The following is a 25,577-nucleotide window of genomic DNA, read 5'->3' as shown; positions in this document are numbered from 1 at the left end:
TGCATTTGATTCGATGCAGGATTCGATGCGTACATTCTGCTTCTAATAACGCTCGCTCAACAGCGGGCAATTGCAAATCAGTGAGCGTATTCTGCTTTGAAAAGAGTTCACTTTTCAGTTTAATATAGAATTACACTAATTTTCAATAATTCGTAGAAATGTAAATTCACTTTTCATGATTTCAGCAATGTCTTTTTGTCTAATTAGTTTAATTTTCTCATTGCTTTTTGCAATTTTTTTCTTTCTTGAAAACCTAACAGAAAAATCAAAACAAACCAAAAATATTTAGTAAAAAACCGCCTAGTACAGATTTTTATTAGTTGCCAGTGAAATCGACTTTTTAACTATAACAGTCGAAAATTGTGCTTTCACCCAATTGTTATAGTTATTCGTGTTATTTTTGTTTTTTGTGGTACAGCGATAATCAAAAGGGTATGCAATTTTAATTGGCCAATTTAATTACCAGTGCAAGCAATATGGCCCAGCGAAATGCCGCTGAAAGCAAACTGGAGGCGAGGTAGCGGTGCGGCAGTGCTCAGAGTAAAATATGTAGTGAGCGTCACAACCTCACACACACCCACACCCACACATACATACAAAAGGCAAGCAGTCAGCTAACAGCCACATGTTGACTTGCGCCAACGAAATTTTCCCAGCCCAGTGCTGTGTGTGAAGGAGGCGAGCGAACTCAGATGAAGGTGCACTCTCGTGCAGAGTTCGTAATTAGTTGAGTATACAAGTGTGTGCGTGTGTATGTGTGAGTGTGGTTAGTTGAGGGGCTGCCAGCAGCATTGATGCGGCTACATACCTCGCGCTGCAGGCATTTGCTTACTAAGTAAAATTTCAAATATTTTTACAAGGATTAATGGAATGAACAAACATGCACTCATACATATATACAAATATAGCAGTAGCACTGCTAAAGCTCATATCTCGCACACTATAGTGTAGTGCTGTAGGATGTGAATATCTCGTACGTCGCAAACTTGTTGGCTTAACTGTAATATTTTTAATTGCTTAACTTATTTGAGATTTGATTGAGCGTAAGCGTAGAGTTTACCAAGCACATTCATATCTCCTTACAAATAGGCAAATATGCGCGCTCAGACACACATTTGCATGCACACACACAAAAGAAGAGTAAAGAAATGCATTTGTTTGCGGCAAAGCATGTTTTGTGATTTTAATTAATTTAAAAAAGTTTATTTTCGAAGCCGTTATTATTTGATTGTGGTTGGGCAGAGAGCGAGGATTTATCTAGTAGATGTTTATGGTAAATATTCGGAAAAAGTTAAATTGGTAGTTCACATGAAACAATAATTTTTTGAACTTGAACTCATCAATACGTGATGGCAGGGCGTATGAGCAAGCTGCATAAATGATAATGAAAGGCGAAAGCAATGTAAAATAAAAATAAAATGAAACGTGTAAAAAAATAAAGTAAAATAAAAGAAATAAAAAAATAAGTAAAAATATATATATATACAAAAATAAAAACACAAAAAATAAAAGCAAAAACAAAATAAAAATTAAAAATTAAAAAAATAAAAAACATAAAAAAAACTTAAAAAAAATTAAAAATTAAAAAAAATAAAAAAATATAAGAAAGAAATAAAAAAAAGAAGAAATAAAGAAATTAAATAAAAAATTAAAATAAAATTTAGAGAAATTATTCAAATCAAATTAAGCTAAATAAATGATATATTTATGATGTAATACAATAAAATAATAAAAATAAAGTATGATGAATTAAAATAAAAAACAAAAATAAAACAAAGTAAAATAAAATAATAAAAATCAAATAAAATATGAGTTGAAATAAAATGAAATCAAAAAAAAAAAAAATATTGAAATTACATTAAGTTAAATAAATGATATATGATGAAATAAAATATAGTAAGGGAAAATAAAATAAATTATAATAAATTAGGTTAAATAAATGAAATACAATAAAATAAAATAAGACTGGGTGCAATAAGTAAATGAAATAAAACAAAATAATAAAAACAATATAGAGTAAGAACAAATAAAATGAAAGAAATAAAACTAAATGAAACAAAAAAATATTTATTAAATTAAGTTATGCTAAAGTAATGAAAAATAAATAAATGAAAAATGATTAAATAAAATAAAATAATCTAATAAAATTAAAAATTAAATAAAATTCAGTAAATCAAATGAAATAAAAAATATACAAAAATATATAAAAAAATTAAAAATAATAATAAAACTAAAAAAATTAATTAAATAAAATTAATTAAAATAAGTTATGTTAAATATATGAAAAATTATGAAATAAAATAAGATAAAATAAATAATTCAAAATTAAATGAAATTAAGTAAAAAAAATGGCATTAAATAAAAAAATAAGAATAAATGTTATAAAATAAAACAAATAAATGAAATTAGATTACCTTAGAAGGCTCTGCAGCATTAAATTACCAATTTTAGTTTAAATATGGCGGTTGATGTTAAACAGAATATATATTTAAAAATATAAAAGTATGTGTATACAAATATTTGGACCTCTATACCCGTTCTAAGGCGTAAATTTTGTATGTAACTGACTCATAGATCTTTTGCTAGATGTTTGGTTGAACTCTTATCAAATTAGTGCCCTTCGGCAACTGATTTTTTGTGAAAAGGTTTTCCATGGCATAAATACACTCCGAAGTCTGCCATTGCCTCTCAAAGCGCGGCCACTATTACAAAAAAAATAATAAAAAAGAATATTGTTCTATACTTTGTCTTTAAAAAAGCCCCATGACCACAATATTGCGCGCAGCAGCAAATTCATTAGCGAAGTGTCAGTTCTATTTTCACCAATATCTACAATACGCGTACTCGAAACAGTTTAAAAAAAAGAAAACTCAACAAAAGTCGAAAATGTCATCCATTTAGGATACTCAAAAATTCTATTTGCGCAGTGAAAATCAGTAAATTTTCCTCTAAACTCATATCACATCAAAAGCCGTCAGCTTCAAAGTGCTATTATTACCTTACTGTAGTAATGTTTTCCTCGCTTTGACGGTTTTTTTTTTTAACTTTTTTTTGTTTTACTAATACTAAGTTGTCCGTCCGTGTGTGTTGCTGCTGCCGTTCACTACAAGCAATTCAAATTACCCGCGCTGAACGATGCTATGTGCGTATGTGTGTGTGTGAACCAGTTTGTTTAACATACGGGGTAGTAAATGTATGTGTGTATGTATTTGTATGTATGCTATAGAAGCATTTCCGCGGAATTAATTTGTTTATTGCATTTTAAGTTGATTGCATAACTGCAACTGAAACGGGCCTTCGCGGCAAACGGAACCGCATAGACTTTTCGTATTTGAGCAAAAAAATCTCACTCTGGCATGAAACAAAGAGTTTGGTTTCACGGATCTTTGCTAACAATGCAGGGAATTACCGTTAAGCACAAGCGCAAACATACCCCCTACACATACATACGCACATTTGCAATATTTCTAAAATCTTCTTTTCAACTCTCAATGCCGTTTGAATTTCGCCATTTGGCGTAAAGTCGAAAATTTACTTGCACGCGTACCCACTTTTATTAGCTATGGACATGCATATGTACATACATCTGTACATCTGCCGGTGATCTATGTATATATGCGCACGTACGAGTTTCGGTTGTTTGGTTGGTTGGTGTGTGGTTTATGAAATTTTTAACAAAATTCAAATTACGCTAATTGTTTGCCGCCCCAACACCCACACGCAGTTAGCTTACGTAGTAATGGATACAGCATTACAACCCGCCCCCCCCAGAGGTAGAGCTGAGATGGCGTGGATTTTGATGTGGCACCAGCACAACAAGCACAGTGTACAACATAACACGCGAATGTGCAACAATAAGCTGCGTCAAAACAATTAGAGAATTTTGACAACATATGCCTCCTTCAGTCCAATCCATAAAGCTATGGTGTGTGCATGTAATAGGAGCAGAACTCCCACTGCATCGCCGGATTTCTATTTTCCGCCATACTATTTATTTGTATGTATGCGCGTGCACGTTCTGCGCGGAAAAGTGCGCTAATTAATAAAGTTTGCACACGTGTGCGCAATACATGCAACGTACTACCGTACCACACCTACATACACAACATGACAATTGCCTTGCTGCTCTCTAACCACCCGCCCTCCGTATGCATTGCATTTTGGTGGCGCTTTACTGCGTCGCGTGAATTTATGCTGACTGCGCGCTAATTTTAATGACACACACATGCAGCAGCCGATTGCATTGCGGTTGTCCCACACACACACACACATGCACACAGAGTTCGCCGTTGTTGCTACTTTGGATAGTTCGAAAAGTAGTAGGTTGTTGTATTGCCCTTTACCCCGCGAATTGGCTACTCACAAAGTTTTTATGTTGGGGAGGGTAAGTTGGGAAAGGTTATTGCGTGAAACATCACGAAATTACGCACTCAACGGATTAGTGGGAAAGTCCTTTGTGTATGAGATGTGACAGTGCGTTCAACGAATGGAGGTAAGAACACCAGCGTAAGGCAATGTGTCGAAAAATTTTGGCATGAGCCCATTCGTATTTATTAGTTACCAACGCTACGGTGCACCACAAGGATGTTATGGTCTTAAGGGTTACGATGGATGACTCTACGGCTTGGTGGCAAAGAAAGAAGTGTACTTATTTTAAAAGTAAGATTTTTTTTAATTCTCTTGATGAATTAATCAACATTCCTAATATTCTGCGAGCCAAGAAATACATTTTTAAAGGTTATGAAGGCATGATCGACAACGAGCAAATAGATCCCCTAGTGAAATGTAGCACTAATCCCTTATATTTAATAATTCGAAATCATAAGTAATTAGGAAGAAAAAAAATTAGGATAAAAGTTATTATTATTATATATTTGTTTTTTTTTTTTTCAAACTCGGTCGATGTCTTTAAATCTAATACATACGTTTTTTAGTTGTGTCAGATGGCTCGCGGAAAGAGGTGCTCTGACGAAGCAGATTTGGGACATAATTAGCAAATGCTCGAACGCGGGGACAGCTGGAACGTGGTAAAAATGTACTTCGAGGACGTACTACAACAGAAAAAAGATAGAGCTCGACACAGTGCAACAAAGCGAAGCCGCACAGATAGACACATAAGAAGACGAGCCTATAGCATAAAAACTGGCTACAAATACGGTGGATCCAGAAGTGGGTGAATAGAATTGGGCCTTTATGGATGCTGTTCTGGACACCCTTGAAGTAATGCAGTAAGTAATCCCAGGTAGGGTGTCTCCCCAGAAGGAGAGAAGGGATTGTTATAGTGGCCACACCACTCGACGCAGTACACGACGGTCGCTGTACGCGCAAAGGCATTTTGAACCGTACCGCACCCTTCCCTAAAACAAGAGTATAATTAATTTTACTTTATTTTATTTTATTTAATTTCGTTTTATTTAATTTCGTTTTATTTAATTTAATTTTTTTGTTTAATTTTTGTTGTTTTCAATTTATTTGATTTAAATTTATTTTTATTTCATTTTATTTTATTTTATTTCAATTTATTTCATTTAATTTTTTTTTTTTTTAATTTTTTATATAAATATAATAATTTTATTTTAGAATAGTTAATTTTATTTTATTTATTTTATATAATATATAATTCTCTTTATCTTATTTATTTTATTTTAATTTATTTCATTTTGTTGTACTTTATTTTATTTTACTTTATTTTATTTTATTTGATTATTATTATGTTACATTTAATTTTATTTAATTTTTTACAAAAATAATTTTATTTTCATTTCATTTCATTTCAGGTTATTGTTTTATTTTATTTCACTTAATTCTATTTTATTTCAATTCATTTAATTTTACTTTAATTTATTTTATTTTATTTTACTTTATTTTAATTAATTTTGTTTTTTAGTTTATCTCACTTAATTTAATTTTTTTTATCAATATATTTTTATGTTTTATTTTATTTTATAATAGTTAGTTTCATTTTATTTTATAATAGTTAATTTCACTTTAATTCAATTTATTTATTTTATTTGACTTTATTTTAATTAATTTTGTTTTTTATCTGACCTCAGTTAATTTTATTTTTCTTCAATTTATTTTATTTACTATAAATTTATTTTATTTTAATTATTTTATTTCATTTTACTTTATTTTATTTTACAATACTTTCATTTCATTTCAACTTATTTTATTGCAATTTAATTTATCCTGTTACTCATACGCCACGCTTAACAAGCCGAGATAATTGGGTATTCATATACTGCCTCCCCCGTTCTCATTCATTTCTCTTTCCCCTCCAAAAACTCTACAACCAACTCGCATACTCTCACACTCTCTCAGGTAAGCTGTCTCATTCCAAAATAACATGAAAGATTATGACACTCGCAATTTGCCTGCAGTGCATTTAGTGGAATTTATGTTATTGTTGTTAATATATGTACCTATATTCAAAATACATACATTCATATATACTCCAAACATATACATATGTGGTTACATATGTTAGACCTCACACACAAAGTTGGTTATTAATGTTGACCGTCAATTATGTTTTAATTGTCATAAAAGCTTTCACCCCGTTGACACACACCCACACACCTGCACATAGATATGTATGAATATGTATATGCTTATGTACAAACATTAAAATTGTCATCTGTAACATTTTCATCGCATACCACCCATTATACTGAACCGACTTGCATACATAGAGGTAGACAAGCGGCTGGCACACATCATTACTCTTGCTACCGAAAATCCATTTCCACTCTACTCTACTCAAACATATGCTACTGTGCCTCTAACCGAGTGGTTGCCATTTTTGTTGAGCTTTTTTTATGCCAAAGAGGGAATTGAATTTGTGGAGCGGGTGAGTGCATGGTTTTTGTTGTCAGCGGAAAGTGCAAACAATTAAATCCAATGGAATAAACCAGTTGAGTTGAGGGTCGGGTTTGCGCCTGCTACATTGCAGATTACTTATGGATGAGAGTGTGTGTAGGTGTATTTAAATATAGATATGTATATGTACATATGCCATCCTTTACATACCTATATGGCTGACGATAAAATGGAAAAGGTAATAAATAGTATTTTGTAACATTCAGCAAGAAAATGAACAATCTATGCAACCTGACATACCAAAGTGTCCGAAATCAGCGTAGAAGCAGAAAGTTCATTTTTAACAATCCGTAAAGGGAGTGATGATGAATTGAAAATAGTTCCAAGTAATTAAATAAATGCGTTTATATTTAGGTGCTGATGAAAGGGAAAATATGCTCACTTTTACTTATATTGAAATGAAGTTAGAGCTTAATTTAAATTAAAAAAAGATATAATCGAGTTTTGATGAGAATTTAAACTCAAGCAGCTTTATACTGCCCTGGGCATTATTAAAAAAAATTGTAACCGCTCAGCTTGGTTGCAAGCCTTACTGGATCCGAAACACAGTTCAGTGATTACCCCCTATATGCCTTGTAAGGCCACACACACACTAGTGTACATTTCATAAACCTAATGAGAATTGTAGAGTATCGAGCAGTTGAATGAAAACCTATTGCAAAATTGTGCTCAAGATGCAATTTAATAAATTGGCCGAACACATGACTAAGAGGCTCTGAAATATGACGGGCTTATTTATAGTTAAAAACCCAAGTCATTTACGTGCTTATACACATACATACATACATGCATGCTTTGCCCAATTAAAAATATTTGATCAAGTGCTTTTATTGCAGCGGTAGAAATTCAATAATAAAACAAATGCCAATATTCTACTTTTTTACAAAACGTATACTATTTTTTAACAACAAATAATTTTTCAGGCCAGTTGTGTGGTTGAAAAATGAGTGCAGATGGCAAAAGGTACCGGGCTGTGGTGTAAAGTTAAATGTCACATCACTGAAATAAAAGGATTAAATGTGGCATTGCAAAAATGAAGTGACCTCATGCGCCACAACACCAGCAACAGAGAAAGGGCACAACAACAGCGAGCGTAAAGCCAAAGTTGCACTGGCCATGGGTGATGCGCGTACCAACATTGCCGGATGTTGCAACTGCAATCGCGCTATTGCACAGCGTTCACTCAACCTCAATCCGACTGCTTCCTGCCACTATGCGATGACTCCACAGTGCGCGGTGCTGTGCGCCACACATTGCCCTCATCAGCGCGTTTTCTGCCGCCACCTACAAACGCCCGCGGGTTGTTTCGCTTCGAGCGCCGTTTTTGCATTTTGTATGCGCGCTAATTATTTATTGAAAACGCCTGTACACACGATGCAAAGGGTGGCACGCAACAATTCAATTGAGTGATAGGGCGGCGGTCGGGCATTTGCGCTTGGCAAGGCACGGCAGGTCACTTCATTTCCTTCAACCAACCAACCGTGCGCGCATGGCAATTGTAAAATATTAAAATTTGGGTGCAATTAATATTTTATGAATATTTGCCATTTTAATTAATTTTTACACATGATTGAAATTAAATAAAATAAAAAAGAACAACAACAAAAAATGCTGAACAAGCAATCTGCCGCAGAGAATGCAAGGACATGCGAAAATCGACAAATACTCCAGCGAGGCTCGAGTGAGTGTAACAATCGAAAAAAGCGATATCAATACGAGTAAGAGCACAAAAACGGTTGAGTTGAATGGGATGGAGGGAGCACAAATTTAATTGCAAATCGTTTTTCCTGCGTAACGGACAGTCAATAATACATAGCTGCATTGCGTAGTTTTTTGTTTTGTTTGTGGTAAATTTTATTGTAGCAGAAAGTGTTAATGGAATTTTGATTTTTGAGGTTTTTCATGCAAAAGCACATACACATACGCAAGTGATCAAGTATTTACATATGTGTATGTGTAGCTCACTACACTACTTTACTAATTACTGCACCCAAAGGTATGCTTCAGCAATTGTTGTTGGCATTTCTAGCTGTTGTTGTGAACAATGAATGGCAATTTTGATTGGATTTTATTTATAATCGATTTAATTAAACCGATTGACAGCGATAAGTCATTAAAAACTGACAGTTGCATAACATTAAGGTATGCAGCTAAAAAAGCTGACTATGGATGAAAAGTGATTGGTTAGTTTGAATTGAAGTCGGTTATTGTTGGGGCGTAAACAATAATTTGGACATAGCATAAAATAAATATAAATAAACAAAAACTGAAACAAAGAAGTACAAACAAAGTAGAAATAAAATAAAAATAAATAAAATAAAACAAAAAAATTAAAAATTAAAATAAAAAAATAAAATCGCAAAATAAATTAATTTAAATTAAATTAAATAAACTAAAATTAAATTCAATTAATTTATATTAAAATAAAATACCTTGAAATAAAAGACACAGTAATTAAAAAAAAATTAATTACTTAAAATAAAATATAAAATCAAATAAAATCGATAAAATTAAATTAAATAAATCAAAATTAAGTACTATTATATTAAATACAACAAAATAAGATTTAATTAAATAAAAAAAAATGAAATAATAATGGAAAAAAATTAAATAAAAAAAAAAAAAAAATTAAAATAAAAAAATTAAAAAAAAAAAATTAAAATAAAAAAATTAAAAAACAAAATAAAAAAAAATTTAACAAAACTAAAATAACATTTTTTTTAACAAAAACTAAAATAAAATAATTTAAATTTGAATATATAGAACGAATAAACGAATATGGGCGGCCGCCGCACACTGGGGATTTTTGTACTGAGATGCGGAAAAAAGTATACATACAAAAAAATATTTACATTTTTACTACTAACGAAGTTGTATATATTTGTGTATGAAAAGAACATGTTTAAAAACATTATTTTTTAAAACTATTTTTTAAAAAAAATTTTTAAAAAAATTTTAAAAAATAATGTTTTTTAAAATTCATAAATTTTATTTTTAAAAATATATGGAAAGAACATGATTTAAAACAATGTTTAAAAACTGTTTTAAAAAAATGTTGAAAATCAATGTTTTTTCCATATAGAAATATATACTACTGCGTTATTTGTAAAAATATGAAAATTTGTATATGGACTGCCGACAAGTGAATAAATAATGAACAAATATTTATTTTTAATGATGTCATACATACACAAATTATACACATTACATATTCATATAAAACATATTTTTTTGCAAATTTTATTCTTGTAAAAGCGCAATTACTTCCTTGCTTAAATCACTGTGCTTTTTCTTATTGAAAGAAGGTGTCAAATGTGATATCAACGGGTCTGATGTCACCATCATTCGGTGCATGATGTCTTGATTCGTGGCAATTCTGCTGCATTTTCTGGAGTGTCTGAGTCTATACTTTTTGTAGTCTTTGTTTCGACATTCCTGAGCCTCTTCAGACAATATACCCACAGGGAAAATACAATTTTCCATTATATCCTTACCGTGTATGAGAATTTTATGGAGAGTAGTTGGCATATTGTACCATTCATACAAAGTAACAAACTTTTTTGCTGTCTCCATACAAAAATCTCCAAATTTTGTTGGGTTCACTGGCTCACGTATGGTTATGGCTTCAAGAATAACAGCAAATCTTTTAATTAAATCTTCGTCCAAACCTGTTATTTCAGAAACTAAGGTTGGATTGGCAAATAATCTTCGTGACGTGTTTCCGGAATTTGTTGTGCCGGATCCTTGCTTGACAGTATCAACCTGTATCCCAATTTTATCTTTTAGCTCTCGTTTTATCAATTGTTTTCTGGCTTTTTTTATTGGGCGAGTATGTGAGTCGACTCGTCCTCGTTTAAATTCCATATTATAGGCTACATGCAGAAGACACTCCATCAGCTTGATACGAGCATGGAGAGGTGACATGCCGAATTTCAGTGCTTCTTCATTTACGGGCCTGGATTGAACTTCTTCAATTTTATTCATAGTGCTAATGAAAACCATTAACAAAATTATTGCCGCAGATTTTTTTTTTTTTTGTTTTGTTGCCCTGTGTTATCATTGCCAAAAAAAAGGCAGTGGCGCCTGGTGGCACCTGCAATTGATTAAAACTGAAAGAGACGCTATTAAGGAACACGTTGATACTAGTTTCTGACCGTAGGTAAATGTAGCTCAACTTGCAGATCCAAGAATATGAAGGAATATGATTTTTTTTTTTGTTTTTGTAAAATTAATTATAAATAGATAATCAAATGCTTCACAGCCTTTGTTCTTCCGGCTAAAATATATAAAAATATCGTACCCTAAATGAAAAATAAAAAATTCGAAGTCGGCTCAAGCAAAAGGAAAAAAAAACCACCTTGGGCTTTGAAGTTTTTTCTTAGTCAGTTCAATACTATAAAACAATTATACTTTTCACATATCTATAAAAAAAAAACTGTAAGTCGGAATTTAGTAATTCTTTTTGATTTTATTGTTGGTTCTATTCTGGAATTTAGAAATACCATTAAACATTGCGTAGGTGGTATGTTGGAAATTTGACTTTTTTCCGCAAAATCCCCACTGTGCGCCGTAGCCGAATGGGTTGTTGCGTGACTGCAATTCGGAGTTCACAGAGAGAACGTAGGTTCGAATCTCGGTGAAAACACCAAAATTAATAAAAACATTTTTCTAATAGCGGTCGCCCCTCGGCAGTCAATGGCAAACCACCGAGTGTATTTGTGCCATGAAAAAGCTCCTCATAAAAATATCTGCCGTTCGGAGTCGGCTTGAAACTGTAGGTCCCTCCATTTTGTGAAACAACTCAAGACACACACCACAAATAGGAGGAGGAGCTCGGCCAAAGACCCAAAAAGGGTGTACGCGCCAATTATATATACTATATAAAGGGTTTTTTTTTTAGAGGTTAGATTTTCAAGTTGGCACTACTTTTTTCGTAGATGGTCTTTTTGACAGCTGTCACTTGATTTATGCTCAGTTTGGTTTGCCATTTCATAATGAATAGACTTACACCTGAACAACGTTTGCAAATCGTGCAAATTTATTACGAAAATAATGGTTCGGTTCGCGCGACGCATCGAAGAAAATTTTGTTCAGCGATGAAGCTCACTTTTGGTTGAATGGGTATGTCAATAAGCAAAATTGTCGCATTTGGAGTGAACATAATCCACAAGCCATTGCTGAGACGCCGTTACATCCTCAAAAAGTCACTGTTTGGTGTGCTCTATGGGCAGAGGGAATCATTGGTCCATATTTCTTTAAAAATGAAGCCGGCCATAATATTACAGTCAATGGAGAGCGCTATAGAGCCATGATTAATGACTTTTTCGTGCCTGAATTGGACGATGTTGATGTCGACGACCTTTGGTTCTTGGCCATAACATTAAATTATATACGTTTTATTTCATCTTGAAAACCTAACCTCTAAAAAAAACACCTTTTATATGTAGAAGCTCAAGAAATTAAAAAAATTAACTAGTAAATAAAATATGGAATAAAATCAATAAAAAAAAATCATTTAATTAAAATAAAATAAAGTAAAATCAAATTTAATATAACAAATTAAAATAAAATAGAATGAAACAAAGAGCAAAATTAATAAAGAAGTAATTGAAAGTTCAATTAATATGAAACAATGTAGCAATAAATAAAATACAGAAAACAATTCGGTCAACCAGAATCCTCCTTTAAATAGCATTCAGCATTTTTATTGCCCAAAAATCGGCCCGCAATTGAATTGAATCAGATACAGATTATGTGAAACCGACGTGACTATTAGAGCTGTCAAAAGCGACATGTAAGCTACTAATTTACCAAAATAGCTAATAAATGAATGCATGACAGCTACTGAGACCAAAGAAACCAACAGCAAAAACGCAAGCCAACATGACAAGTACAAATACAAACTAGCTGCAGCAAAGGGGATGGTCAAGCCAAGCCATACGAATAAAAAAACCTCAAACCACAGCAAAGAGTAATTAAAAACAACTCAAGCAAATACAAATCGCACATAACTACGATAAGAAGCGAAAGATAAATAGGAAAAAAGCGAAGAAGAAAGTCCACACACAAACATACGTTTTGGATTTTGGATTAACGAAAATTTGAATAAGAGCAACAAGCAAAGCAAGGATCCCCACAAGACAATTATCAAAGCTGGATTTGTTTACGAAAAGGACAAACAAGCCGCCTTAGTAGCTGTGCATGTACACACAAGTATACATACATACATGCTAACGTTAGAAAGAAGTGAGTCAACCACACAAGACAAGTAAACTCCCCATCAAAAATGTTATAAAGAAAACCTGTTATTTAACAGGTCGACGCCAAAGCCAACGCCAACGTCCACTTGCCGCTTACCTCGATAAGCGATTTTCGATAGCACAAGCAAAATGAGCGCACAACAAATCAATTAAGGCAATTGAAAGGCGAACCCTCCAAAAATACCACCAACCAGCTAGCCCGTCAAACAGTCAAAAGCAAAAAACACAACACAAAAACAGAAAAGACAAAGGCAAAGGTAAAAAAAAAAATCGTAAATTTGACAACTCGACAAAAGCTGTCCCAATGCATAGACCTTGGCGCTAAGGGTGAGAGAGGGGTTTGAAAAGCCAACATTTGACAAAAATAGTGGCATGCAGCAGGTACTACACAACAGCGCATCGACACGGCACACATATGTAGCATAAGCCAAGGCGTTTAACAGGCAAAAGAGAAAAAAAACAATAGCGCGCTCACGCTAATTGGCCAAACGAAGGACCCGAAGCAATGGAGAGGACGACGTACAAACTCGACTAAGAAACAGGCGCGAATTGAAAAAAATATTTGTGAGAATAAATGGTGAGCTGTCCAGAGATTTATTTACATATTGGCATGGTAAAAAAATATAAACACATATAAGAATATATAACAATATATAAAAAATATATATTCAAAGTATTATAAAAAATATATGTATATAAAAATATTAACAAAAATAAATAAAAAAATATTAAAAAAATATATCAAAAAATATATAAAAAAAGTATAAAAAAGTATATATAATATAAAATGAGTAAAATTTTATAAAAAGAATATAAAAAAGTATATAAAAATATATAAAAAGTATAACAAATATAATAAAAAATTTGAAAATTATAAAAAAACATAAAATAAAAAAAAAATATAAAAAACAAAGCATTTGAAAAAAATACAAAAACAAAATAAAAGAATTCATAAACACATGCGAAGACTCCCTGGCGGCCAGCAAAAACATATCCCTAAGGGTAATATTAGTTCAAGACCGATGCTGCACAATTCAACACACAGTAAGATGCAGTTGAATGATTGTATGCAAATTGGATTAAAGTGATGCAGTTATTTAAGGCAATTAAAAGTAAACAAACTAACACTGCGTAGAAGGTGTGTGCTCAGAGAGAGTGAGTGAGTTTTCCTCTGCCTTACTGGGGTAGTGGTGAATGCAATGACAGCGCGTACTGCAGTGAGTGAGTGAGTATTGTGTGTAGGTGAGAGCAGGAATGCGAGCGCTCAAAATGTTAAATTAAACTACGAGGAGAGAGTACGTGGGAGAGTGAAAAGTGGAAAGCCAGAGCTAGGGTTGCCACCAACTTTTGAGCAACTAGGAGGCTGATGTATAAATTTTTTTCTTTCTAAGACAAGTCTGAGTAACTAAACGTTCATGGTTCTTTCTAGCTCGTTTATGGAGTTCAGCTATCTAGAACTCATTACTTGGTGTTAAAATTGAACTTTCCCTGCCATTAGTGACATTGTTTTGAAAATTTTCTACAAATAAAGTGAGCAAACATATTGTTTTGACTTAAAGACATAAGTTTTGACTTAAGTTTTTTTTTTTGTTTTGATAAATTAATTTTATAAATTTTTTGTTTCAATATTTAATTATTCTTTTATAAAAATATATTTCATTCTACAGCACAGACCGCATTAATTCAAACTTAAAAAAATAAATATAAAAAAATATGTTAAAAAAATATTTAAAAGAGTATAAAAATATATATAATAAAAAAATATAATGTATAACATATTAAAAACATCTAAAACAGGGGATAAAAAAAATATATAAAAATATTTAAAAAAAAATATATAAAAATATTTAAAAAAATATATAAAAAATAAAATAAAATAGAAAAATAAATAAAAGAAATTATAAACACATGCGACGACCTCCCTATGGGCACATTGGAGAAAATCAATGTTCCATTATTCATAATAGAAAATTTGAAGTGAATTACTAAATTAAAATACAAATGTAAGCAATTTTTTTCTGAACAATTTCACCCACAATTTTACCAATATCTCTATTTCAAATATAAAACATATTTCGTATTTTGTTCACATTTTCGAAATGTGAAAACCACAAAGCAAGCGTCTCTTACAGCTCTCAGCGATTCGCTCTCAGCTCCCCACTCACTCATCACATTTATTGCTCTTCCACACCACTCAAGCAGCGTTGCCGCATATTGCCTCTCTGTTTACATATGAGAGAACATTGCTCACCTGCAAACAGGAAAACCTTCACACGCACATACCTAAATCAAAGACAGACGGCAGTTAATCCTACAAATTGGTCGAAAATATGAAAATTTACACTCGCGCAAATGTATGTGGAGTCATTGTGGACTGTAGGGAATGGGATGGGGTGGAATGAGCGCAGAGTGCAGAAAGCACACCACAAACACCCACACGCACGCACAAGTGAATGAGTGAGTGTTTGTGTGCGCGTTTGCATTGTGAAAACCAAAAGGGACACCAATTAAAGCAGTAAAACATGCGTACGCGCGCAACGACACAAACACATACTCACATACAGTCACAACTCACTTGAAAGGACGACAGACAGTACGAAGAACTGCCGGCCGACGACTAAACCACTGCATGCTGCTGATGATGATCAACTACACTACCGGTGGTCGGACAGTCATGGCCAGGATGTTGCTTGTTTGTTCGCCTGATTGTATGCTTCACTCGGTTAGCTATAAATACGTGCGCTCAATTACGGTCATAAATCAGTTCAAAACGAATTTCGGACGCGTGCGGTACTAAACAAAGGACTGCGGAAAGTATGCGATTCAATTACAACTAATTGGCCAATTAAAATTTGTAAACGGGAAGGAAATTCTAGTGCCGAGCAAAGGGAAGTACTAACAACGTATTATTCAAATTATTTTTGCACGCTCTTCTTGCTTGTGTCTAACAACTTGCACACAAAAGGATTAGTGCTTGTTGTTAAGTGTACGAAAATGTTCACTAATTGGCTAACGGGAACAACTGGCGGTGGTGGTGTTGGCAGCGGCAGCACTAATGGTAGCGCACCTGCCAGCAGTAACGGTAGTAACGCCAGCACAGCTGCAAGCAATGCAGAGGGCACTGTGTTGCCCGTTGGCACCGTTGCGGCTGCTGCCGCTGCTGCTGCTGCTGCTGGTTCTGTGGCGTCGAGCATTATGTCCACACCGCCCGATGTAGTGCTGGAAGTGGGCCCGACTGGTCCTGCTAGTGTGCGCTTTGTGGCGCATAGTATTGTGTTGGGCATGCACAGCGGTTACTTGCGTTCCGCCATACGCCTGGACGAGAATGCGGCCATAGTAGGCGCGGGCAATGAGCTGGTTTTGTTTTTGGGAAATGTGACCGCGGAACAATTCGCGCCGCTACTCACCTACATGTACACTGGCTATTTGGATTTGAATGTGGACAATATATTTGGTGTGCTATTGGCGACGCATGTGTTGCATATGCCGCGGGCACTAGAAATTTGTCGGTGAGTTGTGATGCTTTTTGATAACAACACGAGCATGCACAACGCACGCGAAATTTACTAATTGCCTTCACTCTTCTCCCTTTCAGTTCCTTTCTAGCGCGCGCTCAAACCGAGGGCTATCTATCCAGTGGTAATATGGCTGGCCAGCCATCTATCGCCCAAAACGCAAGCCCGAAAATCATACGTCCCATACCGAGTAAGGCTACACTTCCGAATTTTGGTTTTTTGCCGCTCAGCGCAACACATCAGTTGCCGCTGTCACAAGCTGCTTTGGCGGCCAACAACAGTGATTCCTTCAAGCAGTTGCAGCAAGCGTACAGCACAGGGCCAGTGCTGGGCGTGCACAATCGCTGTGGCGCTGAATCGCGCGCGTCCAACGGTCATGAAATCGATGTCGACCGCACACCTTCCACACGCAATTCGCACGCTGACGAAGACGACGAAGATGTGGAAGTTTTCATCGACAACAATACCAAGTCTGACGTGGATGGAGAGCTCGATTGCGCCATTTCGGTGACATCCCACTCATCGCACAATAATCGAGACACTGCTGGTGGTAAACATGAACAACATGAAAGCAGCACGGAACGCGAGATCGTCGTCACTGTGGCCGAACCACCAGTGCCATTGGCAAAAGCGCGTGCGGAACGTGACAGAGAAGTCGCGCGTGTAGCACATAAGTCAAACACAAATGCTGGCGGCACAACTGCACACAGCACAAGCAAGCGCGAACGGCGCAAACAAACGCGCACGCAACACAAATCAGGTGGCTCGCGAGTATCTGGACTGCAAGTTGCCAAAGCGCCCATACCGGCTTCGCAGCTGGACAACAACGAAAGCTCTAAAGTGATCATCGATGTGGCAAGCTGCGACGGACCGGTGCGTTTTAGACGCATACTCAACACCGCCTACGGCCACAAACCAGAGGACTATGCCGTCATGCCCGAGCGCACACAGCAAAGTGTCTCACTTTCCTTTCACCAACAAATGGCTAAGGCTATCAGTCAACAGCGACAGCTGGCCACAGCCAATGAAGAGTCAGAAAACAGTGAATCTAGCGGTGGAGCAGGTGGCGGAAATGCGACTAGCGGCGGTGCTGCCGGCAACGGCAAAACCAATAAGAGTGCCAGCAATGAAATCTACGTCTGCGTCTATTGCAAGCACACCTTCAAGTCGCAATACTGCTATCAGAAGCACGCCAAGCGGCATCTTAATCCGTTGAGTCTCAATTGTGCTGCTGCAGCGGCTGCAAATGCAGCTGGTGTTTTAGATGCCGATGAGAAAATAACGTCGACAGCTAAGTCCGCGAACGGCGGTGGTGCAAATAGTAGCTTCAATTTAGCGCGCAGAGCCACCATACCGTTGCCGATTGTGACAAGTAAGCAGGACGCAAGCGAACTGCTGCGTCGTGAAGTGCGTCCGCTGGACATGAATGTACAATACTATCCTTGCAAGACGTGTGGCAGCAAATTTCCCAGCTACTATTTTGTGCACAAGCACCGTAAGATGTGTCATGCAGAGGAGGAGGCGGCAGCAGCGGCAGAGACGGCGAGCAAGCGGGAAAATGGTAGTGGAAATGGCGGCACAGCAGGCGCAGGAGGCGGTGGTGGGTCGGGTGAAAGCAAGCGCGAAAAATCGGCAGATAAGAAGATGGTGGATTAGGACAAGGAATTAAAAAAATCAAAAAGTTAAAAAGCAGCAAAGTGACACTCCTCTTGGAAGGCAAATGCTTGGAATAAATTTCAGTTAATTAGAAATCAACAGCCAAGCAAAGTGTTGCATTAGTTCTTAAGAAGTACACGAATTTACAACAAAATGCTCAAAAATATCATTGCGGAAGACGGCGCAGAACACACGAATTTAATTAGCAACTTAATTAATATGAAATGTAAAAAAATCAATTTTAGCACAAATGAAATTAAAAAAAAACAAGCCAGAAAATGTAGAAAAAACGAAAAGGAATAAATAAAATTAAAAAAACATCAGAAAAGCGTTGATAAACTTTAAAGCCTGCATTTTTTTTATTTACTTTTCAGAGAAGCGCCTAATTTGCAACAGAAAAAGAAAATGATATCACAGCCACTAGGCAGGATGCGCTTACATATGTGTGTGAATGTGTGTTTTAGAAGATGAGAGTAAATTATTAGAAGATGAGAAAAGAGACACTGCGCGTATAATATTTGAAATTAATTACAGACTTATTTGCCTTTTGCAAGCAGAGGCAGAAAATGCAAAGGAAAGAGATGAGCAGAGAATGCGACATAAAATAAAAATCTCGACTAAAACTGCGCTAATTTGCCGAACGAGCAGCAGGCTAGCCACATAAAGTGCCGCAAGAACAGTTAAACATTTTAAAATTTTAATGCAATTCACTTTAATTAACACACAAGGGAATGAAGGAAAAGCAGAGCGAGGGGGAAAACAGCCTGCGACCGGGCAGGTGAAATAGAAACAGGGAGGAAGGAGGCGGTTACAAGTGATAGAAATAGGCGAATCACGGGCAACAACTCCACAATTACTTCGACTACAAACTATGTACACTCATGGGCAATAAAGCAGGTGTGCAAACTTTTTGCCTATTTTGTTTTTGTTTATTTAGTGTCATAAAATCAACAAAAACCCTATATACCTGTTTTTTTTTTCAAAATTGTGAAAATTCCGCAAATTTTCAACAAAAATTTAAACTCTTTTTTTGTTTTTTGTTTAAATGCCTATTAATTTTTTATAAAAGCACAACTAATTATATTTACAACAAAAATCAGCAATTATACAAATTCCCCGAATTTTCAACAAAATTTCAACGTTTTTTTCACAATGTTTTTCATATTGTAATTTTTAATATGAATTTTTCCATTCAATATGCATCCAAGTCCAATGAATTTTAGTACATAAAAGTGCAAGTTACAAGAGGCTACAAAATACCGTTGATTTTTACCATTTTTTTTTTTTTGTTTTTTGCTGACTAACTCGGATTTTCTTCCACACAAAGACACTTTTTGATATGGAAAGAAATTAAGGAATAATTTTGCAATAAATGTTGCTGCCACTCAGCTTTTTTAATTTTCTACTTAGTAAAAAAATTCCAAGTAATCACTTTTTTTCACTCGGAAAATTTGTTGCTACTTGTGGTACCCCTAAGAAATCTTCTAAATAATCAGGCCACCACAGCCAAGCCAGTGATGCAATTAGAAGTTTACTGTTACTATTTTCATATGAGGCACGTTTGAAAATATGCCGCTACTTTTTAAACGCACAAAAACACTAAAAACCCCGCCAAGTTTTAGCAGTCAGTGTAGGTATGGACAGTAGAAATATTTAACAATGAAAAGCGCGCGGTTGGCTCGCTCCACACGCACATGAAAGCAAAGCCAAGGAGAAAGCATTGCAACAAAAAAAAAAGAAAAAAACTGTTGCATAAATTATGGCATTTTAAAAATTGTATCCGCTCATTGGGGATAATTGAGCAGTTTAATGAAAAATGCCCCAGCCTGAATTGGTTGCATACGAAATTACTTGGCAGCAATGGCAAAAAGGAAAGCACAAGAGCAGCACGCATACCACCTTCGTTGTTCGTGTGGATGGGTGGCGGGAGCGAATGCGCAAGGCCAAATGCCCGCGAAAGTATGCAACTAATAGAAGAAATAAGTGCGACTGTGTGTGCTTGTGCGAATATAGCTGGTAGGCGTTGGGTAGGAACATAAAATATCAAAAATTATGGAAAGAATTTTATTTTTTTTGAGTCACTTCGATTGAAATAATAATTTGTGGAAGTAAAACTGTGAAATCCTGTATTTATAGAAAAAGAGAACAAAACTTATAATGAAATTAGTGCAGAAGTCTGGCTTTAACTTATTTAATATTTATAAGTCAATATATTTTGGCCAAAGTGCAGATCCAGTACCCACAGCCCCTAGCCGTAGCAGCTGCCAATAGATTTAGCCTTTACACGGCTCAATAAAGGTATTAAATAAAAGCTATTCGAAGCAGAGATTAAAAAAAAATATTTTTAATAGGGTTGCCATGTAAATTTTTAACAAAACTTTTAAAATCAAAATAATTTTATCACCGAAATTGGGGTCAAGCAACTAATATATGCCATGCCGGGTTGTCAAGAAAAATAATAAACAAACAAATTTATAAATCTTTCAAATTATTTTAAGGCAATAACAATAAATAAAAATAAAGACAAAAACAGTTTTAAAAATTGAAAATGTTTTTAACATGTCTGTCACTGATATATGATATCGTATTCAACTTTTTAAGCAAAATTTTGGAATTTTTTTTTTGGAAAATTATCTATTTATTTTACTTATGGAGGGACCTACAGTTTCAAGCCGACTCCGAACGGCAGATATTTTATATGAGGAGCTTTTCCATGGCAGAAATACACTCGGAGGTTTGCCTTTGCCTGCCGAGAGGCGACCGCTATTAAAAACACTTTTTCTTCATTTTTGGCCTTTCACAGAGATTCGAACCTACGTTGTCTCTGTGAATTCCGAATGGTAGCCACGCACCAACCGATTCAGCTACGACGACCGCCCGATAGTTTACTTATTTTACTTATAAAATAAGATATTTCAACTAAATTTAACTCTCCGTTGGGCACTGGGTCTGGCCAGACTAGCTTTTTCATCTTTGGACGTGAATTGAACATATTTCTATTATAGCTAACGACTTGAGCATCCAGGGAGCTTCTTAAAATTTAATTTTTTATCGATTTATGGGCATAACCTTTTAAAAATGATCCTCGAACAGGACGGTAAGAGGGCAGACCCGGGCGCACAATCGAAGGTCTTAAAAAAGGTCTTCAACGGAGGGTTAATTAGAGGAGTTTCAACAGTTTTCGTTAGCCACAGACCAAGTTAAAATTTTAAATTCAAAAATTAAATTAAATATTTATAAAAATTGTATTTAACAAATTAGTATAAAAATTTAATTTTCCAAAAACAAATTTTTAAGTTTAAGAATAAAACTTTGAGAAAATTTTTAAAATTTAAAATATATATTTTTGAAAAAATATTGTCAGTTATTTTAAGAATAATATATATATTTATTTTTTTATATATTTATTTTTGAAAATACATTTATTTTATTTATAATATAAAGCAAAACATTTACAATAAATTTAATTAGAGGACTTTCGTTGGGTTTCGTTGCATGTCGCTTGATACTTTATAAGATTTTTAGTTTTTTTTAAGATTAGGGTTGCCATAAAAACACTATGCTATTTTAAAACAAATTTAACTACTACAAAATGGGAAGCATATCAGTGATATTTAATGACGCGTCTTCAATTTAGGTCTTTGGCCCCAGATCAAATTTAGAATTTAAATTATGGTAAAAAATCAATTATTGTAGAAAAAGAAATCGAAAAAATTAAATTTAAAAAACCGATACATAAATTTAATTTTCAAGAAATTTTTTTTAAATTTAAATTAAAAATAGGGTATTAATTTGTTTGCTAGGGAAAATATCACTTTTTTCAACTCGATAAAATTTTTTTAAATTAAAAATTTAAATTACAACATAGATAAAGTTTCAAATCTAAATTAAAAAATTGAATTAAATAGTGTAGAAAATTAAATCGTAAAAATTAAATTTAAAAAATCAATGTAAAAATTTAATTTTGAAAAAATTGTTTCCACTATTTTCAATTTTGGTAGGGTGTGCACAATTTTTAAAATTCAACATGCTTGAAAATTCAAATTTTTGAAAAATTATGTTTTTGAAAAAATATTTATTTGTTTTATTTATAATTTAAATAGAGGACAAATTGAAAAAAATTTAAAATTATATTAAAACCCAGGTCGAATTTCAAATCTATATTAAAAAAATCAATCAAAAAATTTAATTAAAAAAACAATACAAAAATTTAAATTTCAGGACATTTATTTCATTAAATAGTGGTTTTTCAATTTTGTTAGGATGTGCAAAAATTTTTAAAATTCAACATACTTGAAAAATCAAGTTTCTGGAAAAATATTTATTCGTTTTATTTATAATTTAAATAAAGGACAAATTCGGACAGAGTTACCATACAAATTTGTGTTGAAACTTTTGTAATCAAATTAGTAAAATTTTATAAGTTATCATCGGCGTTAATTCTTAATAAAAAATTATTAAAAATTTCGAGCTAAATTAGGAAATGAAATTTTTTTTTTTGAAATATGACATGAATGATAAAAAATGTATACAATAATGAAAAATTTCGCGCCGTCAAGTTAATGTTTGTTCGACTTTTTCTTAACCCGTTTTGGATCATTCGACGGAATAATCCGCGAACGAAAACTCTCTCTTATCACCAAGAACGGAATAATCCACTATAAATTATGTTTTTGTTAACGTTTGAAGAAAATAAATAATTTTGGTTACCCTGTAACAGTCTCTTTCATTAGAACAAACAGTAAAAACAGAAAGGTGCTTGCAAAAGGGTTAAAATGTTGACTGGCTAGCAGGCAATAGTTGGGAGTTTGTTTTTGAAGAATTCTTAATTTTTTTAATTAGAAAAATGTGCTTTAAATTCGAAGTTCAGTTTTTTTTTAGGTGAGAATTTTTTTAAGTTACACTTTATTTTTGATACTTTTCTGTAAATGTGAAGATAGCGATTTACTTAAAATGCTAGACTGCATTTTTGTTCAAATAGATATCTTTTTAAATAAACAAAAAAACAAATGTTTTTTTTTTGCTTTTTTTATGTTATGTTCTTAAGTTTTTAAATCCATTTTATATCATATTTGAACCGAAAAAATATCAAAACTGCTTATTAAAATTTCTAGTACATATTAGTTCTTTTTTGCAGACTTGAAATAATTGGCTCATATTTTTTAAGCTCATTTGTCTCGTAAAGACCATCTTATTTTATAATATTTTTCGAGAAAAATCGGTAAATTAGCATATCAGAATTTTGCATATTTTGTACGGTTTTTTTATTTTTTGTTTTTTCTTTTGTAAAATTGCGATAATAGCTCCGCGCTAATTGCATAATTTGTTAATTATAAAAAGATAAGTCCACCGAAAAAAGTTTCAACACGAATATCAACAAAAAAAACAGCAGCTAAGCGACTCGAAACTGATAGTGCAAATTAATAAAAAAAAAAAACTTTTAAGAAAAGTTAATTAGAATCATATAAATAGAAAAATTAAAAAAATTAAAAATTAAAACAAAAACACGCGCAAATTGATATTAAAACTCATTAGCGTCAATTGAAAACTGCCTGCAGCAACTGAAGGAAAGGAAAGCTTGTGTGTGCAAAACCTGAAATTCAATTGCGGACGAGTCGAGAAAAAATAAGCGCAAAAAATATTGAATAATTAAATGAGCGCAGTGTAGAAAAAAAATCGAAACGGTAAAAAAACAACATGCAAGTGTGTGCTTGTATGAGCACACACTCCCATACATACACCCAAATCGAGAGAGAAAGTATGCACGCATTACGATGCGCCTAAAATGCGACGACCTGCTGCTGTTTTTTTATGCGAAGGAAGAAGTGGCAACGCTTTAGGCTGTTGATGCATTTTTAACGAGCGCGACAAACAAATAAAGTGCGAAATTGAAATTCTAAAAATGAAATGCAAAAAAAGTGAATTTGGCAATAAAAAGCATTGAAAATTCAACAATGCTTAAAGGCAGATTTTTGCATAAAAATAAATAAATTTTTAACTGTTATGCTTTTTCATATGCATGCTTCAAAAACTGTAATTGTTAGCGGCTTCGTTTTTTTTTTTTTGTTTTTTTTTTTTTTGTTTTTTTTTTTTGTTGCACAAACAATAGCTACTACTGTGCGCGTGTGACAACAAAATGTTACAGGCGACATCAATTAAATTTGACGAGCTACTGTAGCTGTTTTCTGCTTCACTCGCTTTTTTTAGCTGCCTAATTTTTTTCGCATTGCGCTGCAGTAAAAATCGTTAATTAAAACATTTTCGCCAGCATCCGCAATGATTTTCGGGTGAAAGAAAAAATGAAATAAAATAAAAGAAGAATACAAAAAAAACATATCTTGCGCCAAAATGTATGCTGGCTCCCTCGCCAACTGCAGATAGGTATTTACATACATATTTATTTTTTATTTAAGGAGGCAATTTAAATTCACCGTTTCCGTTGTTGCTTGTTGGCTGCCGCGCTGGCAAGGGAATGGGGATACTTTTTTCGCGAATCGACATTTCCATTCCTTTCTCGCCAGCAGCAACAAATGCGGAAAGTGAGTTAATTGCTGCCGTATGTGTGTATGTGTGCGTTTGCTCCTACGTACAGCAGGGGCTGCAGACAAGCATGAGTGCATAACTTGGTAAATCGTTTCTATGTCAACTCGATTTTTTTTCGAGTTCTGAGTTTACACTTACATACATCTGCACACGCTCTCATACATACATACACATATATATTAACATATAAAAGGCGTACATGTGTGTTAATGGAAAAAATGCATAAATGCAAGCGCCGTTGGACAATAGCCATGTGGACAGAGCGAAAGTTGCTGCAGGTGATGTATGGCAGATATACAAACTACAAGCACACACACATATGCACATACACGCCCATCATACCATTTAACACTAGATTTACCAGAGCAGTCATTTTGACTGGTTGTGCGATTTCAATTCAAAATTCCTACTACATATAACATTTGCTTTCCGAAATGATGCTATGACTTTTGTAGCTATAAGTGGAAAATACATTTTATGAACTTAATGTTACTTTATATATATTAATAAAAAAAAGATATTTTTTGCTATTGACATTTATACCAGTACCAGTCAAAATGACTGGTACATATATCTATGTAGAAACGTGTGATTTCGGAGGAATCATGAGGAATATATCGCCAAGTGGTTTCGTTCGTTTCGTTATCGGCATTGAGCCGTTGCTATTGTGTTCCTATTACAAGCATATTTTGGAACATATTATATAAGTATTTGTACTGAGTTA

General features: G+C 33.8%; 2 protein-coding genes across 4 annotated transcripts in view; one reads left to right on the top strand and one right to left on the bottom strand.

Moving 5' to 3' along the window:
- Window positions 1-25,577, bottom strand: part of LOC129239660 (uncharacterized) — a 127,434-nt gene that overhangs the window by 27,010 nt on the left and 74,847 nt on the right. The window lies entirely within an intron of this gene.
- On the top strand, window positions 15,863-18,603 carry LOC129239662 (uncharacterized). The gene is made up of 2 exons (XM_054875331.1): window positions 15,863-16,648; window positions 16,735-18,603. The coding sequence occupies exons 1-2, from the start codon at window positions 16,134-16,136 to the stop codon at window positions 18,308-18,310; spliced, it is 2,091 nt and encodes a 696-aa protein (XP_054731306.1). The 5' UTR covers window positions 15,863-16,133; the 3' UTR covers window positions 18,311-18,603.

The sequence above is a fragment of the Anastrepha obliqua genome, chromosome 2 (assembly GCF_027943255.1).
Source record: "Anastrepha obliqua isolate idAnaObli1 chromosome 2, idAnaObli1_1.0, whole genome shotgun sequence".
NCBI classification, from domain to species: Eukaryota; Metazoa; Arthropoda; class Insecta; order Diptera; family Tephritidae; genus Anastrepha; species Anastrepha obliqua.
This window is presented reverse-complemented; position numbering and strand designations above follow the sequence as displayed.

What these genes read in the sequence shown, in the direction of transcription:
- LOC129239662 (XM_054875331.1), top strand. Translation starts at nt 16,134, where the DNA reads ATGTTCACTAATTGGCTAACGGGAACAACTGGCGGTGGTGGTGTTGGC. An exon ending in CGGGCACTAGAAATTTGTCG is followed by an intron (nt 16,649 to 16,734) that starts GTGAGTTGTGAT and finishes TCTCCCTTTCAG; the next exon opens with TTCCTTTCTAGCGCGCGCTC.